We start from the raw sequence: 20,176 nt of genomic DNA, 5'->3' as shown, positions 1-20,176 counted from the left end.
ACACGGCGGAGCTCGTCAATAATGGCGGTCAAAGTGATACGTCTCTCACGCTCGCGGTAGGGTGGAATAGCTGCCAAACGGTCCTCGGCCATACGGATGATCTCCTCCACCCTAGCAATCAAACAGGGACGGTTGCCCTCATCATCAAAGTCCTCACGGTACAGCTGGTCAATCCGGTGCTGGAGAATCGTGTTCTGGCCCTCGAGTCGATCAGTAAGCCTCACCATCTGCTCGTAAAGCGGGAACGGAACAGTAGCCGGGAATCCGGGACTAGAAGATGACGATGCCTGCCAACAGTTATATATATATACGCGGTTATAGTAAAAACGGTGAGAAAACTTAAAAGATTCTAACGCCCCAAGTCCCACATGATCTAAGTTCATCTTAACCTCTAAATCCTATCTTATATTCATTTATCCTATGTTGTTCAGTGACTCAAACCTGTCGCTCTGATACCAACTGTGACGGACCCACCATAAATAACCGACTAAAACATGCATATCGATATATATAATTAAACTACAGAATTATAAAGATTAAACTACAAGTCTAAATCCACGATCCCGGAATCACCAGGAATGAGTATGAACAACATCTAAAGTTATTACAAACCCAAATTAAAAGTCTAAGTCATTACTACAAATTTTAAATCCCAAAAGTTTCTAAAAGATAAAATTAGGGAACTACGAGTTCCCAACCTGCTCCATCATACGGCGGTATGCAATCCCTGAACCGGAGGTGGATTTACGGGCGGTCTGCTTGAATCGTGCCATTCTCGGGTTTCACTGAAGGGTTTTAACAACAATAATATATATATGAGCAAAAAAGCTCAGCAAGTGAAAGCAGTATATAAAACAGTTCACAATATGCTGTATAACAAGTGCAAAATCAAAAATAGATATCACAAGGTATAATCACAAGTAAAGGTACAATGTGAGATAACAATTTATTGTAATTGGAAACACACAGCGCTACGAGCATTGAGGGGTGATCAGCCCACACCAAGCTCCGAACCACATAAAGTGATTCAACCAGGGAGGATCCTCGGCACACATTGGCCATAAACAGACATCAGGCTCCCCGCTACTGATGCTGCAATAATTGACTGGCGCCTCAGTCTTAATAAATTATTATCCAATTCCTATTAAGGTCATTCAATTCAATTCATTTTCAAAAAGGGGTCATGATCAAAGACAAGTCATTAAGCAAGGTGTTTTCAAAACACAAGTGATATTTCTCAAAATATGGAATGTTATTAAGATCAGGTTCCAAAGGGATAATTCAGTTTAATGTGGGGTATCAAGTTCTCATTATTCATCAAGGGACTATTAGAGTGTATTCATGTGGTTGAAGGGTGACATTATATGAAAAGGGTAATTCAAGTATTAAGGGTATTATTGGAATCCAAATTTATGATCATAAGGGGTGATGAGATATTCCAGTTCTAAGTAAGCAGTAAATCAATATTCACAGGGTATACAATTATCAAGCAAGTATAAAGGAAGAGTTTCACTTGCCTGGATAAAGCTTACTGACCTCTTGTATAGATGCTTCTAGGGGTTCCTTGCCTGGCCTCCTACTTGCACCTATAATTAATAGTATCCTCGTCATTACAATGCTAACTACCCTTTCGTGTATAAATATATATATATATATATATATATATATATATAAATATATACACATATATATATATATATAATATACACTTAAACTTAATTAAAACAAGTAGCATAATCATCAAGTAATGCACATAACAAGTAAAGCATGGCATTTTGTTACTTAACTAATAACACTTAATAACCTTTAATTATACTTAAGTCACTTAAGCAATTAATCAAGTAACACATAAGGTCTAAGACCAATACCTCCTAACTATACTCTACTGACCTTAACTTAACCAATTATTAGTAAGGCACACTTGTGCCCCACCTCCCAAGACTTACAAGTAAAGTGCAACCTAAGTGACTTACTAGTATGCTTACCTTGGCGACACTTGTGTGCCTTGGTAAAAATAATGCATCTACACTAAGTGCATTGACTTAAACTAACTTGCACTATCTATTGTGACTTAAAACTAGCTCATGGACTCAATATGAGGTCAAGGCCTCACTGATGACACACTCAAATGCAATGCATCCTAAGTTGGTACTAGAATGTGACTCAAAGGCCTTGCCTTTATAGGTCCTTAAAAACTAGTGCACTAAAGTGACTATTCTGCCTAGGCAGTTTGACACCTCCTGGGGGTTTTGGCAAAAACAAGTGTTTCCACCATGTGCCTTGGTGAAATTGTGACTCCTCTGGATACCTAAGACCTAAATCTAAGTTGTGCACTTGGAATGACACTAAGGCCTTGCTCAGGCCTCCTTGGGCCTCCATGCCAAGTTGGCACAGAACACATAGACATGATGTGGGGACTGCCCTGATCTTACCAACATGCAACTCACTAAACTCACTCAATACACCAATACAATGACTCAAATAGCTTCCTAAGACTTCCCTAAACTCATATAAATCAAGGCCCCATGAGGGCCTAATCATTGACAAGGTTTTTAACACTCAAAAGTGCAAATGACCATAATGTGCCCTGTTCTGGGGTGTACCCTGAAATGTGTGTGTGCATCTATGTAAATGATTGTTTTTATGACTTTTATGGCTACTAGAGACTTGTATATACCAAGTCCCAACTCCAGGAGACTTGGGACTATGAGGGCCTAAGCATGACACCTCCAATTCTTATGGTTTCTAAGGTGTAAAAATCTGCCTAAGTGTGTGTGTGACTCCTTCCACCTTTACTCCCTTCCAAACGCCACAAACCAACAAACCAAGCCTCAAATCCTAGTCTATACTATACATATACCTACTGACTATTCACACAAAGCAAGTTATCACAAAATTTAGCCATTTAAAAGCATAAAACCAAGGCAAATGTAACTCAAAAACAGGGCAGATTTTCATGAAGCATTCTTGAGCAAATTTTCGAATGAAAAATCATGGTATTCACACAATGGCTACTGATTACTACTAGATATCATCATACACACTATAAACTATCATTTTATCACTTGAATCATGGCGTGCATTACTCAAAAATCACATACAAAACTCAAATTCATGGCTTTACATACGGTTTTTACTTAAAGCAACATGCATCACTAGAATCTCTCAAATATAGCTCTAAATCATATTGTAACATCAAGAAAATAGACATACAAGGGCTGAATATACACCAAAATCTCACCACATCAATATACCCTTCGAAAATTCAATAAACAAATCTCAAAATCGTGAGCTTTCCAAGTACAAACATACATACATTCGGCTCTTCTCTAGAATCATTGCTGAATGTGATGAATTAAGCGTGCATTGGCCAAAATGAGGTATGAAACGTCACCAAAAACACATTAAGATCATCATATATGAACCTCCAAAATGGTGACTCTAAGTCCATAAGGACTAAAGCCCCATTTCGGTTCCAAATTCAACATGCAACATAAGTTCTAACCTTAAAGTGAAGATACAAGCTTGGAGGATGGAGTATGTGCCTTGACAAGCTTGAAAATGATGAAGAAATGAAGAAAATGGTGGAGGGGTGTAGAGAGAGAGATTCGGCCGAGAGGGAGAGAAGAGAGTAGAGAGAAATGAGGGAAATGAGAGAGAGAGGAGAGAAATGAGGGTTTTGGTGGGTGAAAGGGGGTGTGACAAGTGGAGCTATATGCTTGCTTTGACCCCTCTTTTGACTAGAAAAGTGTTAGTGGGGTTGGAAATGTCTAGCTTGTCCATGGAAGCAATGTGGGAGGTGTTTGCATGCAAGGGTAATGTAGTCATTTGATAAATAATAAAAGTGTGAGTTAGAAAGTATTAAAAGAAAGAGTTTTAATAAATAATGTACAAATCTATAAATCTTGAAATTAATATCACAAATAATATGAGATTTTAGAAGTTTAATAAAATTGTTTTCAAAAATTTTAGACAAGGAATGAATTTTAAAAGAAATATTGCAAGTAGAGCTCTAATATACATAAATATAAAAGCACGAATATAATACACGTAAAATCTCGAGAAGAGTATATATATATCAAGTCGCTATTTAACAAGTCACAGTTTATCGGCTACTCGCAATACATCAATTATCACTAATTTATATCAATATCTATTATTATTAAATCGGGTAGCGACAACGATCACATTTATTAATATTAAGTCAAAACCGTCGCAACTAGTAATATTATTTAATCGCGTAGCGAGAATTATTCACCAAAAGTCATACAAGTACATTCTAACTATAATCGAAAGTCACGTAACAATAAACGAGTCAATTCACATAATTCGGAAATTATAACACGAAATTTATATATCACCAAAATGAAATACTGTAATATATATATATATATATAAGTCAAATATTACAGGCGTTACAATATATATATATATATATATATATATATATATATATATATATATATATATATATATATATATATATATAGAAAGGTAGGCTTGAGATAAAAATATTTTAAGTGCCTATGGGCGAATTCAGATGCTAGTCGTCGTTAATCATTGTCGTGTCCTTGAGCGCATCGGTCAGAGTTGTTTTATCTTGGAAGTGAAATTGCAGCAACCCATCACCGCGTAAGTGGGGCAATATTCACTTAAAGTACAATCTAGTCTTCATCATCGGGATAGGCGACTCAGCCCATTATTGTATTCGATATTCTATTCTAGTGACGGTGAAAGGTGCGTCGTTTGTTTATCTCTATCAGTACGTACTATATCTGATTGTCATGTATACGATCTTCATATTAGCTTTGTTGATTGGTTTCATTACATGATTCATGTTTATATAATATAACTGCTATATGCATTGTTATTGTCATATAATTATATTATCATTACTAATACAAAACCTATCTAACGTCAGCTCCTTCATACAGTATTCACGTGTCATATTCTCAGTTTCTTAGGGTGTAATTATTTACGTTGAATCTATAGGCAATATATTTTTTAGAAAGATTACTCTTATCATATATTCACCGGCTCACGGTAGCTTTTAAAAAGCTATCCACGTCTCACTTTTAAAGTAATTTCGTACATAGTTATTCAGGTTCAATATAATAAATATATTTTTAACCTATATAATTCTACAAATTGCTCTTATGCTAAGTTTTTTCGGTATATATTTATAATTATTTATATATTCAGTATAATTGATAACCTCGATAGTTATACAAAAATTCCCTTTTATATCTATATTTCTTTTTAAAGATGTATGACTCATATTATAAATTTTGTACCACTCTCACAAATATTACATAAGTAAAAGGTATGAAAACAAATAATGCCATAAATATCTTTACTATATCAACAGCATAACTAAAAATAACATATTTTATTGAAAAATAATTACCCTGCATGGCTTAACAAGAATATTAACTATATGTTCAAAAGAAATACTTTTTTTAACTGTCAATTCTATAAGTAATTTTTTTTTAGAATATACACACATCGCATATTTAAACAATAAATTTGAACTATGCTTTTCAAACTAACTTTTTTTGAAGTAAACTGAATTCCATTAATTCAATGAAGCATCTGACAAAAGAGTCTCCAACAAACTCAGCGGAGGAGACGACATAATAACGAAGCTATTAAGCTTACAAGGAATCTTTGCCATTTGATGGGCTACCTTGTTTGCCTGCTTCCTAACATGGACTACCGAATAACCAACTCTCCTATGAATTATACTCTTACAGTGATGAACCCACGACCCTAACTCCAGGTAATTATGATACCTCCTGTTGATAGCAATTACACTCAACAAGGAGTCACTTTTAATCACTCCTGTACTCACCTGCAAGTCTTCCAACCATGAGAGAGCTTCAAGAATGGCTATAGTTTCAGCTTCGACAACTTGAACGGAGCCTGCAAATTTCCTCGTTTTACCTATGATGAACTGGCCCTGATGATCTCTAAGCACCAGTCCCACTGAGAAGTGTTGCTGACCTTCTGTAACAGCAGCGTCAACATTCATCTTAAGAGTACCTGCACTCGGACACTGCCACCTAACTCGCTGCTGCTGGAGATTACTAATCGGATGTGTTGTTGGCTGCAATCTTTTATTTTTAGGAATAGGCCACTCCACTATCTGCTTCATGCTCCATTCAATCGTAACTCTTGGAGACATAGTTTTATTTTCAAAAATTTGTTTGTTTCTGGCAAACTACACTCCCCATAACACTGCTGAGATTTTAACGAGCTTCTCCTCAGATTCACTCCCCAGCCTGTTTAAGAGCCACTCTGGAGCGCTTTCTACATCCATCATGTTATACACCAGCCCTACTTTGTTCCAACATTTCTGAGCGAAATTGCAATTAAAGAACAAGTGGAGCAGATGCTCCACATCGCCTGTACACATAGTGCATCCAATAGGGACTTGTATACCTTTACCCCGTAGAATGTATCTGGCTGGAATATTGTTACGACAAAACCTCCACAGAAATATTTTGAGTTTATGAGGAATCTCAAGACTCCATAATTTGTTCCAGCCCTTAGATTGTTGCACCCCACAATCACCAACATGATTCTTATGCCACTGTTGATACCCTGTTCTCGCAGTGTACTGTCCATTATTAGAATGGATCCAGACTACCCTATCCTTAGTACAACTCTGAGGAATTCGAGTATTAATAATAGCATCTACATCATTTTGGTTGAAATATGCTCGAACCTTGCTGACATCCCTTTCCTTCTTGTCTTCCACAAAAAAGTCACAGACCTTCATGTTACTGGTGGCCCCTCCACTCTGCTGATCAGTACAAAAATCTGGCTTTCCCCGTAACCACCTGTCTGTGCTAACATTTATTGACTTGCCATCACCAAGCACCCATCGAAGCCCCATCTTCATCTCTTCTTTTGCTTCCCAAATGCCTGACCATGTGTAACTGATCCTCCAGTTCTACGAGCCTGAAGCAGGTGGCAATCTGGGTAGTATTTGGCTTTTAACACCCTAGATACCAGAGCCTCCGGCTTAGATATTAAGTTCCAACACTGCTTACCCAACAAAGACAAATTAAAACCATGCAGATCTCTGAATCCTAATCCACCTCGCTTTTTTGACATACTCATCTTATCCCATGACAGCCATCTGATCGGTTTAGTAGAATTAGAGCTTGTCTTCCACCAAAAACTATTCATTAATCTTTCAATCTCCTGACACAAAGTTTTGGGGATTCAAAAGCAAGACATTGTATAGGAGGGTATCATTTGAGCCACATTCCGGATCATGACAGCTTTCCCCGCTCGAGAGAGTAATTTAGAATTCCAGCCTTGAATTTTTTGATAAACTCTGTCTTTCAAATATCTAAAAATAGTCTTTTTTGATCTTCCTATGAGGGATGACAACCCGAGATATTTACTATAACCAATATCAGCATATATTCCCAACACCTGCTTGATCTCCGCTTGCTTATCTCTACAAACATTGGCACTAAAAAACACTGCAGACTTCTGATATTTAACTGCCTGTCCCGAGACTGCTTCATAAGAATTCAACACTTCTCTGATCGAGTGAGCTTCTGCAGATGTAGGTTTGAAAAACAAAAAACTATCATCTGCAAACAAGAGATGCGTGACTGATGGAGCTGAGTGACAGATGCGACAGCCTTTAACACTTCCATTATCAGCAGCTGATTTTAAGGCTATAGACAAATCTTCCACACATAAAAGGAATAGGTAAGGCGATAAAGGGTCCCCTTGACGGAGGCCCCTTTTAGGCACAATGGGACCTATTGATGAACCTTGAAACGAAATTGAATATTAAATTGTTGTTACACAGAGCATCACCCAACTTATCCATTTAGCAAAGAAACCCATATATTGCATTTGACTTCGTAAATAAGCCCAGTTCACTCTGTCATAGGCTTTTGAAATATCAAGTTTAAGAGCTACTTCACCCTCCTGACCCCCATTCTTCCGTTTCATATAGTGCAAGAGTTCATAGGTGACTAACACGTTATCTGTAATGTTCCTTCCGGGCACAAACGCAGACTGCTCCTCAGAAATTATTCCTGGCAAAATCTTTTGGAGCCTATTAGCTAAGACTTTCGCAATGATTTTATAAAGCACGTTACACAAGGCTATAGGCCTAAGATCCTTCACTTCCTCTACATTATCTTTTTTTAGGAATAAGAACCAAAGTAGTGTCATTAACAGAGCTTGGGAATTTACAATCAACTAACCATTCTTTGCGGCTTTGAAAAACTTCCATACCAATATGTTTCCAAAAATGTTGAAAGAATGCCGGATTTAAGCCATCCAGGCCACTAGCCTTATCCTGGTGCATACACTTTAAAGCCTCAGTGAACTCTTCAAACTCCAAACTTGCCGTGAGCATCTCATTCTGGTCCTCGGAAATAATTAGACCATTTGAGGGATCCACATCATTTACAATCCCATTAGTGTACCCCCCAGAGAACACATTACTATAATATTCTTTAAGCAGATTGCATAACTGGGAGTGATCTGACACCATTGAACCATAATCTGATCTCAACACCGAGATAAAGTTAGCCTTCTATCTACTCGATGCTGATGCATGAAAGAATTTAGAGTTGGTATCTCTAGCCTCCAGCCAAAACGTCTTTGCTCTTTGTTTCCAGTAGAGCTCTTCATTAAGCAACAACTCATTAAGTTTCTCCTTTTCATCAAAATATAATTGAATACCATCATCATCCTCTCTGTCCTTATACTGCTCAATCACCTCTTTCTGCTTAATGACTTTTTCTCGGAATTTATGGAAGAAAGTTCTGCCCCATTCTGCCATATAATTTGAAACTGAAATAAGCTTTGGCAACAGATGAACAGCAGGAAGATTTTTCCAATATTTAGCCACATCTTCATGAAAACTCTCCTCCTTTAACCACGTGTTTTCAAGCCTAAATTGGAACTGCTTTTTAGTAACTGAAGTGTTAACCAACTCTAATTTTACTGGCTCATGGTCTGAGACCACAGCATGGAAAACAGTAAGTGTGCACAAAGGAAACATTTGCCACCAAGAGTCATTACCAAACGCCCTATCCAGTCTTTCTCTAACCCAATCAGCAGTACCCTTACTTTTCTCCCAAGTATATGCTCCTCCTGACAGCTCGACTTCAGCAAGAGAGCAATCCTCGATCGCCTGTTTAAAGCCAGAAAGCAAATATTGCGGATGAGGGTGCCTCCCTTTCTTATCAGAGGCATAAAGTAAGTCATTGAAATCGCCAAAAATACACCATGGGAGCTGAGACTTAGTGGCCAAAAGAGTAAGAAAGTCCCATGACTGTTGACGTCTTTCTCGCTCAGGGAAACCATAAAAACAAGTTAAACGCCACGACACATTATGCCTTTCCTCAATAATGATGTCAATATGATTTTGAGAGGAGTCCATAATTGAACATCGAACATTATTCTTCCAGAAAACAGCCAAACCACCTCCTCTACCTTGTCTATCTACTGAATGAAAATTAACAAAACCAATTTTTGAAGCAAGAACTTCAACTTTATTACCTTCTACAAGAGTTTCAGAAAGAAAGAGAATATCGGGCTTATGAGATGTCAGCATCTCATTAAGAATACGAACTGTTCGAGATTGCCCAAGCCCTCGACAGTTCCATCCTAATAGAATCATTTTTGGCGGGTGGCTTGCATTGCTAGCTCAGCCAAAACATTTTTGCTAGGTGCTGATAAATGCATTTCAGAAATATCAGTACCTTCGTTTTTTCCATCTGTCAAAGGTCCAGCAGTCACATGACCCATTTCAATATCCGAGAGGCCCACTTCTTTCTCGCTCCTCCTTCTTTTGCACTCTTCTAACTGAAGTCCAATACTCTCATCCTCATTGCGCCCAAACACGGCAGTTTGAATGGTGGTAAATCCCTGATTTTTAGCTGAAAATATAGGATTTGTTGTGATAACGCCCAGCCTTGTGTCACGACCAACTAAATCCCTGAGATTACTCTCCTCATTTATCTCTTTCCCTTTTTTCGAAAAATTTCCCCCCGAAAACTGCTGGTTGTTACTGCTACCTCCAATCCTAGCCTCCCACATGTCATCGTTCTCATCCCTGAGCCACCTGCTTTGATTCTGGCCGGCCACCCTACGCGGTGGTGCTCGTAACCAACTCCCCCATTCCTTTTCACCCTCCTCTCCTCCGGTAGCAATAGCATTCCTGCAGAATCTGTCAATATGCGTAACCATACCACAAGAAAAACAGAACTCCCCAAGACGTTCATATTTTGCATGTTACTACAAACTATTTGCCGTCCTTTTTTGAGATTTTCTTCTTACGCTTGAGTGGCTTTCTGGTATCCAATCTAATTCTCACTCTCATACAATCCCTCCAAATAGAAGTGTTATTCTTTGCATCATACTCTGGGAACTCTCCAAAAAAGTTTCCAAGCTGTTTACCAACTGTCTCCAGCATGTAGCCCATAGGTAGATTATGTATCTGAATCCATATGTTCACATACCAAGTTTTGACCTCCGCCGGGTTTTCACCTGCAGCCACCGTTTCCAGAGCCAACATCGCGTTGTCAAATGACCAAGGACCTCCATTCATCACCCATTGCATGTCCTCTTTCTTGAAGAATTGAAATAGAAATACATTCTGCTCAAGATCCTTAATACTGATTCCCATGGCTGGCTTCCAGACGTCTGCAAGCTTTGATTTCATTGCTCTGACATTTATAGACTTCTCTGTTAACAACCTTCCTACCAGACACAACTCAAATCTGTTTACATCCTCCTCGATGTCACCCTCCAGTACAAAGCTCTCATTCTCTTCATCATCAAGCCGTAGCCCTGCTATGCGTTGATCGATTTTGTCACCCATGAATATACAAAGACTCTCACAAATATCCTTAAAGATTAAGAATATGGAGAGAAAACCAGACTCTCACAAAGACATGGAGAGAAACTTTCTTAAAAAAATTTGTATCATATGCACTTTCAAAATAACTTCTTTTATTATTTATCATATTACATATTATTAATTATAAACAATCACGTACATGTCGTAGCTCAATAATAACATTTAATAAAAAAATTAGAATGATCATCTTGCATAACTCTACTTTTTTTTAATTTTCAGTATTGCTGTATAACGAGTTTTTGTTTAAAATACTCATCTTCCTCGACTAAAAAATAATTTCAACGTATGGATTTAAAAAAAATGTTCTTATTATTTTAAATATTTCATTAATATTAAGAAAAATTAACTATATCATTCTAATATATAATATTGAATACATATAACTTCTATAGTATTACTAAACAAACAACCGGTGAGTCAGTAGCTGTCCAAAGTGTATTAGTGAAGCTTCCTTCCTTTATTACTCATAAATTATTACTTCCAGCTATACAATTTCTACTTCTCCTCATTTGAGTAAAAATGTTCCGGCCTTTCTTATAAAAAACTAGTTGAGAAGACGCGCATTGCGGCAGCGCGGCCTATAAAAATTATATTAATGATTTAAAATTAGTATTTGTAAAACTAAATAAATTTTTGGCAGTTTATAAAAATTATATTAATCATTCAAAATTAATATTCATAGAATAAAATAAAATTTTATATTACAAACATCTCGATGCAATACCAATATTAATATATAAAATTAAAAACTGGACTATAATTTATTAGCGAGAAAAAATGAAAATAAATTTTTACATATAATTAACAATTTAAAACATGACGAATCTTAATTTTAGTTGTGTTTTTATAAAGTAATCATATTTTTCACTAATATTGTCATTAATTTCCGGATACATACACCATGCCCTACATGCAAAAAGCAGGGCTCTTTAACAGAACTGATTGATGACGTCTAGTCATATTGATTGACCAATAAAACAAACATTAAGTTTGCAATAACATAAGCGCGTAAAAATAAAAAAAATATTGAAATGCAACTCCGAAACCATCCCCAGTTTTAATAGAGATAAACATTATGTTTTGGTTATACGAACATTAATCATGTCGGGACGTATGAATTTTAATCCATGCAGGTGTATATTAATGATTCCTTCCTCCAATTTCTTTGGATTGATTGTCCACAAAAACATCAGTTTAAATTCATGAGATAGCAGTCTACTCCCATATCCGACAAACTCTTACTCTTGTCAATCAATCATCTCTATCGCCTTTTAAAACATTTATCGTAGTGTAACTCATTATTGTATTAGATGGAGAAGATAATGTGACAAAGAAAAATTGTTTATAAAACGCATTTGCCCACTCACCGTATATGTAGAACGATAGCTCAAGATAAAACGGGTTACGATATCGTTGGTATTTATATGTGCAAAGAGACTTGTGTGCTACTCTTTTCCATGATTAAATAATTTGAAATAGAATCAGATTAAAAAACTTGCAAACTACTATAATTCATAAATAATCTGAAACAGAATCAAATTAATTTATGCCAGATATATACCATATCAATTAATCTGAAACGGAATCAGATTAAAAAATTTGCAAGTTACTATATTCCATAAATGATTTGAAACAGAATCAGATTAATCTATGCCAAGATATATACCATATCAGTTAATCTGAAACAAAAGAAAAAGTAGTTTTTATTTTTGATTTTTTTCATCAAAAAATTGCAGAAAATTAGAAAAATAGAACGGACCTATTTAAGAGGCGCCACCTACACGCCCCTCGCTTCTCCGTTATATAAGTATATCATCCAAAAATTCCACAATATTAGAAAAATAGAACGGACCTATCTAAGAGGCGCCACCTACACGCCCCTCGCGTCCCCTTTATATAAGTATATTGATTTTAAAATGGAATAAACAAATACATCCATATATAACTGAACTTTATTATATATAATAATTAAAGTTTACTAAAAAAAATTAAAAATAATGAATTTGAGAAATACACTTTCTTATGTTAGTATTTAAATTATTTTAAATGAAGGACAAATTAAATATTTAAGAATAATAAAAATTATTTTATTGAAAATAATTTTGAAAAATACACTTTTTTATGAGAATGATTCCGTTGATATCTTTTGGAATTCGCATTGAAACCAAGGCGATGGTCATTATTGCAAGAGCTCACTTTTCACAATTGAAGATTGTTCATCCATATGGAGTTTTCACTTTCAGTATGTCTATAGCTGTTATCCGGGAAGTAGATAGCTGGAGTATTGTCACTTCGACCTCAGTGTTCTCAGCTGGTGCTAGCTGTCGTTTTCAATTTCAAGAATTTTTAAATTTTATGTGTTAAACATCAAAAAACAAATCAGCTAATTATTTTTAGCATGTTATTTGTTTTTTAATCTGTAGTTGGTAGTTTGTTTTCGCTGTTTTATGTTCTGTTTAATAAAATTTCTTTGTTTGTAAAAAAAATAGAATTTATCTGTAGTAACTATTTATTAATTTTTTAAATTTAGAAATCATACCCAATGTGTAAAATTTAGGGAACGTGTGTTATTATGATCCATCAAAACTTGTGAAGCGTTACCATATTCTCAATAAAGTTATTACCATTTTAAATTATTCAACATATCACACACACCTATATATATTACTAGTATTCTTTGCCCGCTTCGCATGGTTCTTAGTTTAACATTTTTTTGAAGTATAATAATTATTATTATTAATATGTATTTGATATAGTATATAAAATAAATATTTATGGTTACATGAGAAAATAATTGATTAGTTTCCCCCAAATCTACTATTTTTTTTAAAAATACGTTGATGTTTTTCTTTTACGGACCATTATTGCGCGTGTTTGTTTTATGTTTTTTTAACACTTGATGGTTGATATAGTAAATTTACTAAATTAATTTTTTGCCAAAAAATTGTGGATAAAATTCCTATATTCAATCGTTTCATATAAAAGAAAAGTATGCAATTATTTTATTTATTGTCTCGGGCTTTATGGACTTTGTTCTACCGCTTTAAAATTTAAAACCGGACCTTTATATTACATGCAAAAACAGCCCTCTTGTGCCCGCTACGCATGGTTTAAGAAATTAATTTTGTATTATTAATTTAATTTATTTTAAAAAGAATTAAAATATTAATAAAAGATTTTAAAAATAATAAAGAAGGCAACATAAAAGAATAGTTTGTTAATGCAAGTTATATCTATATAAATGATCATTTAAAAAGATTTCCCGCTATGCATGGCAAATATGATTTTTCTACAATGATTTTTTATTCAATTTTTTCAATATTTGTTTTGTAATTGAATATAAATATATTTTACTAAAAAAATATAGATATTATATTGATAAGCGCTTTTAACATCACTTGTAATATAAAGTTAAGGTGCTATCTTCCCGTTAAAAAAATAATCTTCTAATATTTGGTTTTTATCTTTCTTACATCTTTATGAAGATATGTTTATGGGCTTTGGGCATTTTTACCTGTTGGATTTGCCAGATAGGCATAGGTGATAATGCACATTTTCCGAAAATATAAAACTAAAAAAATAATTAATTATATTTTTTAAGAAAAATAAAGTTTTAAAGAAGCTGTTCAAACTATTAATTTCTTACTACTAAGAACAAATGTGCGTTATAGGAATCATTACATAACAATTACGTATAAATTGTGAGATCGATTAATATTTAATATATAAAATAAGTAACTTAATTAATTTATAAAATAAGTAACTTAACGGAATTAGCTCAAGAAGTGCAATTTGATAATGATAAACCATATAACAGATCAAGAAAAACACGGAAGGCAATTTAAGCAGATCAAAAAACTGTATGCAAATTTAAGCAACTTAATTGACTATATAGAGATGAACTGCTGGAGCACTACAATCAAATGCAGAGCACTACATGTATAAAACAATTAGCCAAGACCCAGAAATCCACATGTCATTATGCACCTCCATGTTCTCAGAAAATGCTGTAGAGAGATTGCAGTAACACTAAACCATGCAAATGCTTCCTAGGAATTATAGACCTCGTGCAATTTTCTATTCAGTTTATTTGCTTCTGTGAGAGAACAGGAGCATAAACCAAGTCAAGTCAACTCCTTTCCTGAAATTGCTATCGTTAATAATTGAACAAACTCAATAAAAGAAATCGATGACTTTGACAGAAGGATGTTGTTATTGGCTGAGTCAACAGCTTCAGCATCTGAAAAATATCAAGGGAGATTAGTAGTGACAAATGAATAATCACTACGCCATAAGTGCTCATATGCAACGCCCAATAATGTTGCCTTAAACCCCAAATGGTGTTGCCTTAGGCCCGAAATCGAGATATGCAACACTTTCTGGGCGTTGCATATGCGAGCCTTGCCTTTGACCTATAAGGCAACGCTTATGGCTATCTAATGCAACACCAAAAATGTATTGCATTATACCTATAATGCAACACCACCATTTAATAAAGGCAACATCTACCGGTGTTGCCACTAAAGATGGACACATAGCAGAGGTGGGTCCCACTCTATCTGCCACGTCACCTGGGTTCCACCTCACACGTCACCTGACACATGAGCTGGGTCCACTTGCCACGTCATTGATGAGTCACTTGCCACGTCATGTGTGGGTCCCACATGAGCCAAATATTTAGTGGGTCCCACGTATCTTTTGCAACACCATATTTTCAATATACAACACTAGATTATTTATATTTGCAACACTGATAGATTAAATATGAAACACTAAATAAATAGAAATTGCAACACTAAAAAAAGTAAAATGCAACACTTTCAATAAAAATTTGGCAATATCTGTCTTGTACATTCATAAATCCCTTCCTAAACAAGAAAACTACAAAGCAACCCAATCATAATTTCTAACTAGAACATCAAAACAACTAAAATAAAGTTTACATGTAAGTGTTGGGTGCTAAGTGATAATTTCATTTCTATTGAAGAATGCAAAGGCATTGGAGTTACGTAAATGATGTTATTATCCACTTTTTTGCAGGGGGTAGAGTCCTCTTTCTCTTGATAGAAGCAGGACTTTCTACTTCATTATTCGTTCCGTACATTGTCTTCTATGCCAGGCTGATCAGCTCTTTATAAATGTCAGGACTATTATTCACCCAGCCAAGAATCAAGATTCGCAGACCCACGTACAGGTATTATAACACTCTGATCCTCTGAACATAGCAGTAGCAAGAATCACAATTAAGTTTCAGATATAACATTCTACCCTGAACGAACTATTGGCCTGAAAAGACTCTTCGTATGTGAACTAGACATTTAAAACATCAATCATTTACACAAAGGAGAGATATATGTTCATGCAATGACAATGGTGACAAAGTATCCCTCACCTTCCTATAAAACACCAAGGCCTTGCATTTAAAGCACAAGATGGTTGAGCGGCAAAGTCACCTACATCTGCATAATGCCCATGGATGGCAACTAGCTTGACTGGATTACCACCTACGAGACGAGACACATATCAGCCATTATCCTCCAAAAGAATATAAATAAGGTCAAATAGATTATTTACTGATTCTAATGTCTTAAGACTTAAATCATTATAATTCTTTACGTATGTATTCATCAATCTTTTAAGCTCTTGATACCAAAAAATTACCTGTCTGCCAGTATCGGAATCACGACCAAGTTCATTATTATATGCTTACTTGTGTTTTGAGTTTAAAGATATTATAACCTTTTTTTCTAATGTAAAAAAATCATAAATGTAAAAAACATTTATGAGTACTCATAAACTTATAAAGTTCAGTACTCATAAATGTATTGAACTTCATTATTATATGCTTAAGATAATGTAAAAAAACTCATATAAGATAACTCACAAGGTCTTGCATTTTTCCGGGTAGAACACCAGTCTTCTCTTGAATCCAAAAGCATTTTCTCCTTATTTTCAACCTTCCATACAGTTGTGAGTGGGATTAGTTTAGAGAGCAAATAGATCAAATGTCAAAATTACACTGAATCATATATCATATACACTTGAACCAGAATCAATGCACAACATAGAAATCTGTAGAGTATTGTTTAACCAGATGCATCAAACTTGTAATGGCATCTTGCTTCTCAAATATATATTCAAAAAGTTAAAAAAAAACTAAGACTTTAAAAAATTGTTCTTAGCATACATTTAAGAGCAAGTGTCACTCCATCACATACACTTTCTCTTTGCCCTGTAGACTGTAGTAAAGCCACCTGCAGACTTGGTTGTATTCCCGACTGCTCCAAAACCTGAAATAATTACAAACATTGCTAATTAATATAGTGCAGAGTAAGGAAATATATCTAGTGACTATCGGATATAGTTAAATATAGCTCCACCATATTTATTTGATCATCGTAAATGCTGTAAAAATCTGCATCCGCATTTTCTTGTCTTGGTATTATCATAATCCTGGTCAGCCTCATCCATAGCAAACAATACCGTCAACTTCATTAGTTTCTTGAGCAATAATAAGGTTCTGAATCTTTACAACATTTACAGATACAACAGTGCTAAGCCTGAAGAGTTTCATGGGAATACAAAAACAATTATTAAAAAAACTGATGACCTGAGAAACACAAAAGCAGCAGCACAGAGATTCTTATAATCTGTGATGTCAATATTCTTTGAAACCTGGCACACTTTAGTCGTATATCTTCTACCACTTCTTCAAGTTCTAACTCAGAAATTAATAAGATGTACTGTGGATCAATCTGCAAGAAGATAGAAATCATAAGCGAATGAAGACCTATAAACTAACCACACTAGCCGGAAGCAAGGAACTACAATGCCCAAAAGAATATAAGGAAAACCAAAAAGAATTATGGCAGAAAGACCAGACAATGTAAATATATACAAGCTTATCTGCATGCAAGATAATATCTGTACACAGTGACAGATCCAGAAATTCTCCGCTGTACACAGCATTTGGGATTTGTTCATAACTTGAGCAATATCCGTCCTTTAAAAGTTTAGCAAGAGAAAAACAAGAATTCTGTGATAATTAAGATGTTAGACACAGGATGACATATCACATGATAGAGAACCAATTGTGCGAGTGCTTTAGAATATTGTGGTACACAAGACAGTACATATATAATTCCTCTTTATCTCTTTTGGTTTATCAGTTCTGTATTACTCATGAGTCATGATATATGAGGCTGGTCTGGGATCCTTTACATGTAACTATCTGTCTCATCTTACAAACTAGAATTTTTTTTAGCTAGCTTCGTATCTGAGTCTCGAGGGCTCAATTTCAGACCCTACTTCCTATCGACTATGATTAAATTTTAAACACATCAAGACATGTTTGACTCCCAAACATTAACATAAAAACTTCAAAAACATCTTTTGCAGTACAAGAAAACAGAAACGCATACATTACAAGCAGGCACGCAATGAAACTCAAGTCATACAGATCTAGCTTCTTATCCAAAAAGTCTCCTCCACCAGAAATATCAAGTCACGATATAAATCAAAAAAGCGAAAATATCAATTACAATATACAAAATCTTAAGTAGTCGAGGATAAAGAAGTTACCAATCAAAGCCCTATATATCGCGATGTCCTAATTGAGAACTTTAAGAACCCTAATCGAGATAACTGAACTTGACTTGAACTTGAACCGAGAACAAAACCCCAATCGAGAAGTTAACAAAATCCCCTAATCGAGAACACCAAAACCCTAATTAAAGATGTCATATGCTGCGATGTTGAGATATTATGTTTTGATAGGAAATGGAGTTCGGAACTGTGATGTGAGAGAGGTTCGATTGTGTCTGAAATGTGAGATGGGGGAGTTTTACCCGCTTAACATTTTCATTACTCTGAGCCCGCTCCCTTCAAAAAATTCAATATTTGGTTTTAATTTTTTAATGTAAATTATAAATAATATATGTGAGAAATATTTACTTTAAATTAAATTAAAAATTAATACAATAATTCACATCCGTACGGTTGGATCGTCAAGATTGAATTTTAAAAAAAATAGAATTTGTATTCGGGACAACACTGCTTAATTGACTACCTTCTTGGACCGCTTTGATTATTATAAACTCACACCTTCTAAATATGGAAATTTTTGAAAAAAAAAATTTATTGCTAAATTTGATAAATATTAACATCCGTACGGTTGGATCGTCAGGATCGAATTTTAAAAAAATAGAATTTGTATTCGGGACAACCATGCTTAATTGACTACCATCTTGGACCGCTTTGACTATTATAAACTCACACCTTCTAAATATGGAAATTTTTGAAAAAAATTTCTTATTGCTAAATTTGATAGATATTAACATCTGTACGGTTGGATCGTCAAGATTGAATTTTAAAAAAATAGAATTTGTATTCGGGACAACATTGCTTAATTGACTACCTTCTTGGACCGCTTTGACTATTATAAACTCACACCTTCTAAATATGGAAATTTTTGAAAAAAATTTCTTATTGCTAAATTTGATAGATATTAACATCCGTACGGTTGGATCGTCAGGATCGAATTTTAAAAAAATAGAATTTGTATTCGGGACAACATTGCTTAATTGACTACCTTCTAGGACCACTTTGACTATTATAAACTCACACCTTCTAAATATGGAAATTTTTGAAAAAAATTTCTTATTGCTAAATTTGATAGATATTAACATCCGTACGGTTGGATCGTCAGGATCGAATTTTAAAAAAATAGAATTTGTATTCGGGACAACATTGCTTAATTGACTACCTTCTTGGACCGCTTTGACTATTATAAACTCACACCTTCTAAATATGGAAATTTTTGAAAAAAATTTCTTATTGCTAAATTTGATAGATATTAACATCCGTACGGTTGGATCGTCGAAAACAAATTTAAAAAAAAAAAAAGATTTCACGTTCGGGACAACGTAGGTTAATTGGACTACCCACTTTGACCACAGATAACTATTATATTTTAGTTATGCAACACACAACATAAATGAAAGGTTGGTGGAGTGGTGTGTAACATGTTTTGATACATGAGAGGTCAGGGGTTCAATTCCCTTGGCCTTCAAAGATTTTTATGTCAAAATGGGTCAGTAGGACCCACTGCCACGTAAGCAAAATGGGTCCGGAGGTGGGCCCACTGCCACGTCACCTGAATGGGTCCAGACCAGGGGCCCACTGCCACGTCAGCACGTGGGACCCACTGCCACGTCACCAAACTGGGTCCAGCAGTGGGGACCACTGCCACGTCAGCACGTGGGACCCACT

The 20,176-nt window shown here is 35.0% G+C and overlaps 3 protein-coding genes across 6 annotated transcripts; all 3 read right to left on the bottom strand.

Moving 5' to 3' along the window:
• Positions 1-5,575: 5,575 nt before the first annotated feature.
• LOC108207639 (uncharacterized) lies at positions 5,576-6,184 on the bottom strand. The gene has a single exon (XM_017378074.1). The coding sequence runs from the start codon at positions 6,182-6,184 to the stop codon at positions 5,576-5,578; it is 609 nt and encodes a 202-aa protein (XP_017233563.1).
• Positions 6,185-8,572: 2,388 nt separating this feature from the next.
• LOC108207638 (uncharacterized) lies at positions 8,573-9,664 on the bottom strand. The gene has a single exon (XM_017378073.1). The coding sequence runs from the start codon at positions 9,662-9,664 to the stop codon at positions 8,573-8,575; it is 1,092 nt and encodes a 363-aa protein (XP_017233562.1).
• A 6,053-nt stretch (positions 9,665-15,717) lies between these two features.
• On the bottom strand, positions 15,718-18,729 carry LOC108208421 (uncharacterized). 4 transcript variants are annotated; one of them, XM_064091914.1, is made up of 7 exons: positions 18,488-18,729; positions 17,805-17,942; positions 17,287-17,661; positions 17,125-17,196; positions 16,791-16,863; positions 16,299-16,410; positions 15,718-16,121 (listed from the first exon to the last, which is right to left on the bottom strand). In XM_064091914.1, the coding sequence occupies exons 3-7, from the start codon at positions 17,371-17,373 to the stop codon at positions 16,076-16,078; spliced, it is 390 nt and encodes a 129-aa protein (XP_063947984.1). In that variant the 5' UTR covers positions 17,374-17,661; positions 17,805-17,942; positions 18,488-18,729; the 3' UTR covers positions 15,718-16,075. The 4 variants fall into 4 exon arrangements, 3 of the variants coding, with proteins under 3 accessions (XP_063947984.1, XP_063947987.1, XP_063947980.1); XM_064091917.1 differs by lacking the exon at positions 17,805-17,942 and having other exon boundaries at positions 17,287-17,359; positions 17,517-17,661; XM_064091910.1 differs by lacking the exon at positions 17,805-17,942 and having other exon boundaries at positions 17,287-17,466; positions 17,582-17,661.
• Between the last annotated feature and the right edge of the window lie 1,447 nt (positions 18,730-20,176).

This window comes from Daucus carota, chromosome 1 (genome assembly GCF_001625215.2).
Source record: "Daucus carota subsp. sativus chromosome 1, DH1 v3.0, whole genome shotgun sequence".
Taxonomy (NCBI): domain Eukaryota; kingdom Viridiplantae; phylum Streptophyta; class Magnoliopsida; order Apiales; family Apiaceae; genus Daucus; species Daucus carota.
Note: the sequence above shows the minus strand (reverse complement) of the source record. Positions and strands in the feature narration are given on the sequence as shown.

Coding starts and splice junctions, on each gene's coding strand:
- LOC108207639 (XM_017378074.1), bottom strand. CDS start 6,184: ATGTCTCCAAGAGTTACGATTGAATGGAGCATGAAGCAGATAGTGGAG.
- LOC108207638 (XM_017378073.1), bottom strand. CDS start 9,664: ATGATTCTATTAGGATGGAACTGTCGAGGGCTTGGGCAATCTCGAACA.
- LOC108208421 (XM_064091914.1), bottom strand. CDS start 17,373: ATGAGGCTGACCAGGATTATGATAATACCAAGACAAGAAAATGCGGAT. Junction 16,864..17,124: donor CTACAGGGCAAAGAGAAAGT/GTATGTGATGGA, acceptor ACTGTATGGAAG/GTTGAAAATAAGGAGAAAAT. Junction 16,122..16,298: donor CCTTGGTGTTTTATAGGAAG/GTGAGGGATACT, acceptor TGCTATGTTCAG/AGGATCAGAGTGTTATAATA.